The 11,721-nt window shown below is 39.3% G+C and overlaps 1 protein-coding gene across 5 annotated transcripts in view; it reads left to right on the top strand.

Moving 5' to 3' along the window:
• Positions 1-11,721, top strand: part of LOC103582065 (septin-11) — a 25,298-nt gene that overhangs the window by 12,477 nt on the left and 1,100 nt on the right. The window contains exons 4-7 of one of the 5 annotated variants that reach the window (XM_008563747.1): positions 1,285-1,417; positions 3,076-3,263; positions 9,130-9,194; positions 11,117-11,700. In XM_008563747.1, the coding sequence (XP_008561969.1) occupies positions 1,285-1,417; positions 3,076-3,263; positions 9,130-9,151 (343 nt within the window). In that variant the 3' untranslated portion in view covers positions 9,152-9,194; positions 11,117-11,700. Of the gene's footprint in view, positions 1-1,284; positions 1,418-3,075; positions 3,264-6,784; positions 9,340-11,116; positions 11,701-11,721 lie in introns of those variants that run through there. The other 4 variants (XM_008563746.1, XM_008563751.1, XM_008563748.1 and 1 more) reach the window with 4 other exon arrangements.

Here is an 11,721-nt window from a genome sequence, read left to right as displayed (position 1 = left end):
AATAATGGTGATGAAGAGTTTATTATAAACTAACAAGCAAAATCAAATTCATGAATTATTTTATAGTTCTGTTATCAGTATACTATATATCTGTGGCTTTAGATCTTAAGCTTGAAGTCCAAACATTGCTATTAATATTAGCCAACATTACCATTGGCCAAACTTGTTTTTGTCTCATAAGATAATGTAAAAGCTAAATATACCCCTGGAGTCTCAAAACACTTTACTGTTCATAAACAGATAGTGTTGACAGTGTTGAGGGCAAGGGAGTTATTTTTAATAAACTAATGAGTGTTAATTATAGAAGTATAGAATGTTGATTAATACATTTAATACTAAATTGTTTAGTTCATTATAGATGTATATATCTACATGCAGGTGTGCTCCCACCACCTGATTTTGATGAATTTTTTCTGTGGGTAGAGGTAGATCATACTGCAGACTTGTTCTAGGGAAGCTGCACGAGAGATAGCATAGCACCTTATAAAGTATCCGCAAATGTGTCTCTGTTTGTATGTGTGTGTGGGGTGTGTGTGTGTGTTTTCTTAAGTCGTGTTACTGAAGGTGATTTCTCTGTAAATATATTTGTTACAATACCTTTAGAGATACCATTGTCTCTAGTTTGTTCACTGAGTCTGTTTTCCCAGTTGGAGGCTGGAGGGAGGTGAGTGGGGGAGGGTAACACTTATTAAGCACTGACCATATGTCAGATGCTTTATTCACTTTTCCTCCATTTCATTCTCANACTTATTAAGCACTGACCATATGTCAGATGCTTTATTCACTTTTCCTCCATTTCATTCTCATAATTATATCCCTAGAAGGTAAGTGTTATTGTATCTGCATCATATACGTTGGAGGCTTAGAGAGACTGTCTTTCCCAAGATCAGTCAGTCAGTGTGACCAGAATTCAAACCCAGATCTGTCTGACTCATGCTGTTTGTTTCTCTCCGTACACCAGGCCACCTCCATCTTCTAAAATTCTAAATCATCTCTTCAGCCCAGGGTTTCCCTGTGTGGATATGTGTAAGAGAAAACTTGGCTAGTCCGACCAGCACATACCTTTAGTGCTGCATTGTGCTTACTCATTTCTGGTTCTTGATGCACTTGTCTCCCTATCCACAGCATAAATAAAAACAAAACAGTGCCATTTTATTTGTGCTTTAATATGGTAAGCAGCAGCTTTATCTATTTTTTGGAAGCAGATGAGTAGACATTATATGAACTGAAATTTCTTATTATTCAATTTCATGACCTGGTCCTCGGTTTGTGGATTTTGAATAGTCTTCAGGAGACATATGAAGCAAAAAGGAATGAGTTCCTGGGAGAACTGCAGAAGAAAGAGGAAGAAATGAGACAAATGTTCGTTATGAGAGTGAAGGAAAAAGAGGCTGAACTTAAAGAGGCGGAGAAAGAGGTAAACATCTGTCCTCCTTCCAGGGAAGGAAGCACAGGAGAGGTGCTTTACCCACCTCCCGTTTTATAGGACTTCACGCTGGTCCGGGTACTTTCCACATACATTTTATCACGTAAGCGACATACCAACCTGGCGAGAAATTGGGTTGGATTTTCTTATCCCCATTTTACAGAAGGTAAACTGAGAGTCGTAAAGGTTAAATGATTTTTGTAGTCATACACAGTACGTAGTAGCAAAAACTGAGACTAAAACTAGGGCTTAGGTCTCCAGACTTGGTCACGTGTTCTTTGTAGCTCTGTGTTTGTTTATTTATTTGGTTTTTTTTTTTTTTTTTTTTTTTTTTTTTTTTTTTTTTTTTNGCGGGAGCGCCGCCATGCTCCCAAGCGCCGCACTCTACCGAGTGCGCCACCGGGCCGGCCCTATTTGTTTATTTTTTAATAGATGACCGGGAAGGGGATCTTAACCCTTGACTTACAGCCATCCCTATATGGGATCCGAACCCATGGCCTTGGTGTTATCAGCACTGCACTCTCCCGAGTGAGCCATGGTCCAGCCCCCTGTGTTTAATTCCCAAGTCTCAAAACATGAGATTTGGGATCCTGGGACTATTGTTGTTATCTTAGTCTATCAATCAGCCAATTCAGAGAACTGAGCAGAGGAGAGTCCCTGTGGCTCTGCCTGGTGGACGACAGTCTGACACAAAACCTCTGCTCAGGTCCTGTCTGTGTCTCTCTCTGCTGGCCACGTGCTTCCTGCTCTAGCATCCCTCTGACCCCACCTCAGTCCCCATCCCCAGGTCAAACTAAGTGCCTCCTACCAGTTTACATGGGTTTCTACTATAACACTCATCTCACTGGATTTGAATATATGTGTGTGTAAAATGCGTCTGCTTCTGATGGTAGATCACGAGTATCGCAAGTGTTTGACCTATAGCTCAACACGTTTCCAAATGAAAGTATCTGAATGACCTCCTCATTATCTTGTTTTAATTTATCTTTATAAAGACAACTGAAACTTGTAGGTTAAATAGGTGAGCACTCAGGATGGTGCTGCAGAAAATGGAAAGTTGAGCTTTATTTGCTGTTGGCTTTAAGAATCAAGTGGATACTGGGCAAAAACCTAGAATTATCTAGTAAGAGTTCCTTCCAGTTTTTATTTTCAATTGTGATTTTTTAAAATTCAATTTATCAAAGGCCAGAAATTTCTCAACTTATCTTAAGTAACTAATACATATATGTATATGTCTGTGTGTATGTATGTGTAGTCATTGTGTACATCTCTAAGTAAATGTATTTTATACATTTTGAAAAAGGACCAGAAGTAAAGAACCATTTTTATCACTAGGGTGGATTTTTTGTTAGAATCATGGGTGATTTTTATCTTCTATATGCTTTTTAAAATGAATATGTATTTATTACCAGGAAAAGTGTTTAAGAAATTTTTAATCCTGATGAGTTCAAGGGTCAAAAGAGTCTGGGAGTCTGAGGGATGCTCTTCAGCGTCTCAGCCTTGGTCCTCCAATAAGTCATCAAAACATACTTCAGTCCTGTAATTAAAGCAACTGCAGCTGCATGGTGTGAATTTTGTTCTCGCACAGATCCTTACATCGGGAAGATGTTCATTCCCTTCACCATGCCTGTTCTCCTCTGTCTCTCCAGCTTCATGAGAAGTTTGACCTCCTAAAGCGGACACACCAAGAGGAGAAGAAGAAGGTGGAAGACAAGAAGAAGGAGCTTGAGGAGGAGGTGAACAACTTCCAGAAGAAGAAAGCTGCAGCTCAGTTGCTACAGTCCCAGGCCCAGCAGTCTGGCGCCCAGCAAACCAAGAAAGACAAGGATAAGAAAAAGTAAGCAGGTGTCACCCCCATGTGTATTGGGGACCTCTAACAATTTATTCCTCTTGCATGTCTCTACTTTTCCCATTTACAGACTGGAAACTGGTCTGTTACCAGAAAGATAAAAGCAAGTATTTTCTCTACAGTGCAGGGAAGATGATAAAGGTTTTTAAAGTATTTTTAAAGGGTACACAAAGATTAATTTATAAAACTTGACCTTACTGACCAAGCAATCAGGACTGGAAGTAACTTGCCGTCTCCAGTAGCATCTTCTGCACCAGCCCTAGGATTCTTGGAGAAGATGGGTTTATTTCTCTTCAGTACCTCCTGAAGACAATTCTAATGACTCTTTTGATAAAGAGCATCCTAAAATTACGATTGTTGAAATTATTTTCCTAATCTTTGTTGTATAGCCAGTCTTTGAAAGTCTTGTTCCCAAAATGAAATATTTGGAAGAGCTGCTAGTAGCCACTATTTTTCCTCTAAATTCAACAAAATGATGAATTGTTTATTGTGAAATGGGCTCAAAATACCCATCCAGTTAAGACACCCCCACCAACTCTCAAGCCACACCTATACCCACGCACAAAACATTTTTACATATGGCCTTGATTTAATGTGCCAAAGGGTCATATTCTGCTCCTGGGTTGGTTACTTCTTGTGATACTTCAATAGCAGCCGCTTGAATCCAGTGGGAGATTTGGGTCTTCCTTGAAATTCTGTGACTTGAAGCTCTCAGTCATATTACCCTAAAGACTAAAAAGTGCAGTTTTATGACAGTAGCTGTTGGTTTGACAGTAAGCACAGTGGTCAGTAGGCTACCTTTGAGGAAAATCTCTGTGGTGGCCTAACGGTGAATTTGCAAGTGCCACCCTCCTTTGTAAACTATGTAATGTGCAGTGCTCTTAGGGCAGCTGTGAAGCAACTCAGAACTTGTTTCAGTTCAGGATTCTTGCTCTTCATCCTTAGATGCCAAGGTTCTAGGGAAAATGCTAACAACGAAGAAAACAACAAAAATGCTGGTATTTGAGCAGGCAGAGAACTACATTCTTTAAAAACATAGTACACAGGATCGAGTCTCTGCACAGTAATTGAGGACAGTGCGGTTGTCCATGCGGTCTCGGTTCACATGCCGCAGGCTCACCCCTAAGGAATCTCATTATGTCGCCTGTGGTAAAAATCAGAATGCACTGCTACAGTGACGTGCTGAGAGAGTTTTAAGTCATGCTTTACACACACTACCTTTCTAAGCTCTGTGACAGCAGAAAGTGTGTCAAGGAAGCAAGGGAGCAGGCAGAGGTCTCAGCAATAATGGGTGTAGTTGGAGATGAGGTATGAGAGACCCAGGCGACCAAAGCAGTCCGAGGCCCCAAAATTTAGTTATACTAGATTAAGTCTGAGAATAAGGACTGCCTAGATTATAATCCAGTTCAAGAAAACCCTTTGTAGCTACACATGTTGGGAGAATGTCTGACACTGATGGTGACATTCCCCATGCAGATTCAGAGATGACGTGACTCTTCCAATGAAGACGCATAGAAGCCATTTGTCATTGGACCCTTGATCCAGACTAACCCAAGACAGACATAGGGGGTGTGTATGTGTGCACACATCTATAGGCACGAATGAAACAAAAAGCTGCTGAGTCACAGCTTAGGAAACCCAAAGTCCAGTTCTTCTTACCCTGAAGCACTAAAGTACATAAAAGTACAAGTTTTAAAACTAAAAACATTTATCAGAGACCAGCAATGTTAAAAGAATATTTCATGTATAGTGGATGTGCCTTTATTCAATAAAAATTCCCAGAGCTGATCAGTATAGTGCCACAATTTAAAAAAAAGTCTGTTTAATAACTAGCTTCCCAGTGTAGGGAGGTATTTTCCTTGCCCTGTTGAACATGTTAGGTTATTTTTTTCCTACCCTGGGGCCATACCAATGTATAATGCTTTTAAAGTTTACGAGAAGGTTATGTGAATTCTATTTCAGCCTTATTTATATATTCTCATTTATTATTAATGGCATTAGACTTAACTTGGTTTACCGTAGTTACCAGGTTTGTGCCTAATAATGGCATGTGTTTTATGTGTAACTTCTAGGTTCTTACCCTTTTCCACACTTTCCTGTTGTACAGTGAAAGCTACTGCCAGTTGGAGGCCTGGAGTATAAAAGTAAAAAAAAAAAAAAAAAAAAAAATTACACCTTTTACTGCTGGTAGCAGTGGAGAGTTTTGGTTAGAGAGGACCACAGAAAGACAGTAACCAGGGTAACCAGAGCAGCACTTTGAAAAGAAATGGGAAGACTCCTTCTTCCTAGCGGAGCTGGAGCAGATGCAGAAGTGACCACATATGCCACTTAGGAACTTGCTTGTTCTAGGTAGAAAATTAAAAAGAGATGCTTACTTATGTACCTGCTGTGCTTCCACTTCAGAGCTTAACTAGTTTTTCTAACAGTGTTAAATCGATTTTTTCTATTCTAATGACACACTCCCTTTTTAATGTAGGTAAGACTTTACACTTCTCTTTGACCTGTAGTGGCATGAGAGTATATAACATTTCATCAGATTATAGACAAAGTAGAACTAACCCCAGCACTGACATTAGCTGGACCCCACCTCTGCCATCTGTGGCCACCAAATCCCTTTCCTTGTTTGCAGCTACACCACAAGGGTGGGACTGCCTGTGGGTAAGTTGTTCAGTGGACAGTGCTCATCTTTTCTGAAAACTGTTTGCAAAATCGCCATTGGGCATTTGCTGGTTAAGATGCATCTATCCCAAATGAAAGTTCTCAGATTCATCATTTTGAAATTGTACCTGGCATCTAATAACCACGGTTTACAAAACCATCCACTCATCTTTTTTAAAACCCTATTTTGATTCTTGCTAAGGAATAAAGTTGCACGTTCTGGACTTGCCTAAAATTAGACACCTGGATTTTGGGTTTGGCATTGCTTTGTACATAAAAAAGGGGGAAAGCTCCTGGCATTGCTGTAACCATAGCTATGTAATGATTGTCCTTTTTTTTCCCTTCCCAACTAGATTAACAGCGTGTTTTCCATCCATTATATTCCATTCCCCAAGCTACTTTACGCCTTTTCTTCAAGACAGTCGTACAAAGGCATTTACTGTATGTTTATTCTCTGACTCCTCAGCAGCCCGAAGTAGAAGATGACACTCCTGTTCAGTACTAATGTTATACTCAAACCTAATAGATAATGGTTTTGTATTATTTGAGAAAACAAAAACCAAACAGTAAATCCTTCCACTAGAACAGCAGTGGTTTCAAGAAGTCATTTGTGAATTCTAAATTACACGAAAATGAAAACTAACCACGTGTTCTTTAATTCAGTATTAAAATTTTGCTTTTGCTTGTCATGTAGAATAGCCTACTCAAATTTTTGGTTTTAATTTCTGTCAATTTCATAATCATTGCATGAGCATTCACCATCACTGAATGCTGGTGCTGGCGCTCCTAATTTTCCTTTCTTTTTTATTTATTATTATTTCTAACTTTTTTGTTTTGTTTTTAACTTGCAGTGCAAGCTTCACATAAAGCCTGGCAAGCCAAGGATGTTCCCGCATTCACCTGCTTTTGCAGTAATATTGTATCTCTGCCATCTGTGTCCTTTTGTTTTATTTTTTTTTTGCTCTTCCCCAAACACCAATAACTATTAACTCATTTTGCCAAATGTTGTTGGGTGGTGGAAAATGATAGAACAAGGGAATGACAGCAGAGCTCTGTGCAGCTGGACTTTGTTTTTGGAAAGTAAATAATTTGCCTTTTATGCCTGTTCAGAATGGCAGCAGGAAGCATGCCTGTTACTTGTATGTCACTTTGGAATGAGGAAAGTGGGGTAAAATACTGCCTGTACGTCTGACATGAAAACTTCTCACCGCCTCAGCAGCTGAACTAAAAACCTGAATAGCCACGACAACAACTTGCATTTTCTTGATTATTCATCTCCATGATTGCACAATCCCTGAATTCACTGTCTCTTCTCCACACCTGCCCCAAACCAAGGCAGACGTACGTGTGTGTAGGCAGGATGGTGAATAAGCATTATGTATGGCTTTACCCCTGCATACATTTTTCATTTTAATCAATAACATTATTTGGCCTGAGCTTGTGGGTCTGTTCAGATGTCTCCTGTTATTGTTTGAAACTGCATCTGAATGCTTGCCTCTTAAATCCTGGCCAAGTTGGAGTGGACTTGCATAAGAAAACTGATTATATTCACGTTTATCATGCATCCTGATCTTCGCACAGATGGAGATCTCAAAGGTGGTAGCATACAACATTGCTTAGTGGAATCTTCTACTGAGGATGATGGGTTTTCCATAAGCTACTTACTACTTTAAATAAGAGATCTTTCCTAAACATACCTACTCAGCTCTCAGTGGGCTGAGGGGGAGGACCTTAGTAACTCATTTCAGGATATCAGTACTTCTAGTAAAATTTTTCAGTAATCATGAGGAGAAAATTTCTACAAATACTTCAGATAGAAAATTTATTATTTTCTATCATCGGCAGAACAAATCTGAAGGGATCGTTTCAGGGCAAGGTAGAAATGGCAAGGGACACAGCACAACCCGTGAGTCAAGACAGTAGAAATTGAACTTCACACTTAGTTTTTTTGCTTAGTCTCCTTTCAATATTTGGCCATAAAGAGAGGAAGAAATAGAATGGCTGCTGCTTCAAGTCCAGTTGTCCTGAGGAATCTTCCTCACCATGACCAGCTCCACCTGCTCTTCATGCCTAAGGCCCATCGTCTCATCAAAGGTTAGGACTAATGCAAGTGCCAGGACACACACTACATGCCTGATGTGTATGGAAGGGGCCATATTTAATCTCTCTTCGACTATTCCTTTCTGATGCCTATCCTTTCATCTGCTTGATTTTTCCCCCCTAACAAGATTCTCCCAGATTTCTAGTTCTGTAGTCTCCTGTTTCTTACTTGAAAGGATAACATTTCTCATGAACCCAGTACTTCACCTCTGCATTTTCCTTCTGGCCCGCACTATTTACACGTTAAATAAATAGGATCAAATATGCTGCACCTCCCTCCGCACACTCTTTTCCCCTCCCTCCCTTCCCCACCGGCCCTGACTCCTCCTTTTTTTTAAAAATTAATAAGTCTCTAGTCGATTTCAACAGAGATATTTTTCCCTTCTCTTCATCGTCAGTCATACTTAAGGGAAATAAGGAATGGTCTTCCATGAACTGATTTAGCCTTAATTAGGCAAAGTAAGGAAATCAGTTTCATTGAAGCCCAAACTAAGCTGGGATAGAAACTGCTAGAAGCAACAGCAGTAGTGGTCTTTACAGATTTAGTAGCTACTAGACCAGTGCTTTTGTTTTTGGCTTTTTTTTTTTTTTTTTTTTTTCCTTTTTTAAAAAAATTCTAGTCTGAAGCTAGCTGTGGAGCAGCCAAATATTAGATGGCATGCTGATTCTAACTATGGGCTGAATTTGCTCATATGCTGTGCACCAGACAAAAGCTTGAATATTTGTGTTGTATGCTTGTTCCAACCACTGCTTGTGTGAGCATTTTTGTGCTTTGTAACAGAAAATACACTTTAAAATTTTGTATCTTGCTTCACTAAATCCTTTTTAAAATGAGCCTAGCAACAAAAGGCATCCAGCTGACTTTTTGATTCCAAGATTGTTGATTGATTGGGTTGATTTATTTTTGCATTAAATTTTTCACAGCAAAATAAATTATATGGCGAGTCAGGGAATAAAAAAAATCAAGAGACATATAGAAGCTGTTTTTTTTTTTAATGTGTTGCTTCTGAACTTTTTTCTACCACTGCTCCCCAGCCCTGTTTAGTTTGTTCTTGCTGCTCTTTTCTTTCTGTATCTATGCCTTTTTTCACAGTAGTCCTTGGCTCTGCACGGAGTAAATGATACCCTCAAATCTAATTGGATGTGCTTTCGCCTTTGCATGTAAGTATAGTAGTAAGAAATCTTTGAGATCTTTCTGACTTTTTAAAATTAGAGAAAACAAATGGGATGGATGGAATTATTTTTTTCTTCTTTTGGAGGGGGGTAGGGAGGTAATGGTTTAAATAGCCTTTGTTTACAAAAAAAACAAAAAACAAAAAAACCCAAAACTAGATATATGTAAAATGGTCACATTTATATTTTTTTCACTAGAACTACATAAACTCAACTCCTTAGCCTCTGTGTGGAAGTCAGAAATTATGAATCCCAGCCTGTGTTCTACACAGCATCACAGGATATTACAGAGGGTCCTTGATTCTTGACAATGTCAATAAAGTTAGAATAAGAAACTACCACCTTCTACTGCAGAAAATCAGAAAATCAAGAGGAAAAAATGTTTTACACTAGGCTGCCTTTGTGACCACTTAATTTTTTTATCTTTGTTTAATGGTCTCTCCTTAAACTGCTAACTCCTGGCAGTTGTCACCTTTTTTTTTTTTTTGGCCTGATAGCTGTAACTGACCTCCCTGAACATCTTTTTTTTCAAACATAAGGACCATCTTTTTGCTTCTTCTGGACTGTAGGATGTTATGGAAAAGCATTTATGAGAATTTATTGCCAGTTCAGAGATAATGTTTTCCCAGCTTAAACTCTCTATTAATTGGCCAAGGTTTTGTCCAAAAAAGGGCATCTCAACCAGGGGAATTACTCAATGTAATGCTGGGCACAAGTTATTCATCATCTTCCTTCTCTGCTTTGTAACTCACCAGCAATAACACTTACTCTGCATATCTCGTGCACCTCAAATGCTTGGTTTCCTCACTTTCTTGACATATCCATAAGTGTTTCACATACAAACTGTGGAATCAGGTTTTTCAGCTGTTCCCGACCCACGTCATACTGTCTCTGTGTGGTCCTACCAAAACTGTCCATTCAGATCCCTTTGCAAGTCTCTGGAATTGTCAAGTCTCAGCTTTCAAAAGTCCTGGTTCTATTGACAGGACCCATATGTGATGACTTTTTAGTGGGAATTATGACCTACAAAGTCTAGTTTGTACGTAGGTATGAAGAAAATTTTTTAAATAAATTGAAAATTAAGCTGTGAACAGCATTAGAACTTTGTCTATTTCTTAATTTTAAAATATACTGATATGCCTTAAACTGTAGTTGTAGATCTTTGTCATTTTGCTCTTTGAAAATAACCGATGTGTTTTCCAAAACTGTTGTGTAATCTACTTTCAGTGTTAATGCAGAATTGTCATATATGTAAGCTGCATGTTAGGCACCTGTCTTTTTTTTTAAACTAAAATAATTGTATTGATGTGAAGCATATCATTTTTTTAAGTATAAAAGTAATCACTTAGCAACATGCTTGGTAATTTGGTGTCTGTTAAGGTAGGAGAGTGACGGACAGATAATCTATGCATCTATCACTAGTGCCAAGACATAACGCAGGGGAAAATATATTTTTACCCAAACATTGTTTTGCGTGCCCTTTTGTGAATTCTTTTTAGTCACTGCTGATATGCATATGTACACGTGCGTATTATATTGGGTAAAAGAAACAGGAATGACAGTCTCATGATTTATTGCTTTGCGTGGTGGACTTTAAATGCTGCCATCTGGGCAGCACCAACTTCTCCAAGATCCTTGCCGTGTGGTGTCCTGTACTTCATATACCGTCTCCATCCCCATCCTGCCATCCTGATCCCTCTCGGCCCATCCGAGGCACCCTCTTCCTGCCTGGCCTCTGGTGCCAGGACTGCCACCCTCACGCTCCAGCTGAGCTTGGTGAAGTCATCCCTTTAACTGACACCTGCCGTTCTTTCACAGCTTGTTGTAGAGAAGCTCCTTTCTTTTTGTTTCTTTTTTAAGCCTATAAGAATCCAGTTTGAATCTGAACCTTTCTTTTTTCTCTTCTGTAGCTTCTTCTTTATGTAACCATCCTGTTGACAAGCCCTACTCTCTCCTAATGGACATAGAGCATTAGAAGAGCAGGAGCTGTCTGTTCACACGTGTTGGGGAAGAGTTACCTCATTTCCACCATCGCCTCCTGTTCTTTTAAAGTCTGGGTCAAATATTGCACTGCTGTTTGTATTTGTCAATGTCTGTTTACAAACCACGACCCATAGTGGATACTGAAGTGACTTATCACTACCAAAAATAACAGTACTTAATTAAAAGGAAAAGGAAATTGAGTGAAACAGAGAACTTGGGCCAAGACCCAAGGTCTTGTGTTGGGATCTAATTGCTTAGCTGTCATGTTCTTGAAGCTGCTGATCCAAGAACATGTGGACTGAAGACAGCATGTACCCTAACATGAGGTGCCACCCCCTCTGGGGCCCAAAAACTTGATCTCGTGGTAACTCCTGACCTCTGTGTCCCATGAGCAACATTCTGAACAGCCCGATCAGGATCCTCGACCATCATCAGGTCATAAGATCTGGGCAACATTTTCCTTCCTTTTGTTAGTTTTGTGGGTTGCTGTGGTGTTTGGGGATTTTTTTTTTTTTTTTTTTTTTTAAATTTT

Source organism: Galeopterus variegatus, unplaced genomic scaffold (assembly GCF_000696425.1).
Source record: "Galeopterus variegatus unplaced genomic scaffold, G_variegatus-3.0.2 Scaffold14782, whole genome shotgun sequence".
NCBI lineage: Eukaryota > Metazoa > Chordata > Mammalia > Dermoptera > Cynocephalidae > Galeopterus > Galeopterus variegatus.
The sequence above is the reverse complement of the archived record's forward strand: the minus strand, read 5'-3'. Positions and strand labels throughout refer to the sequence as shown.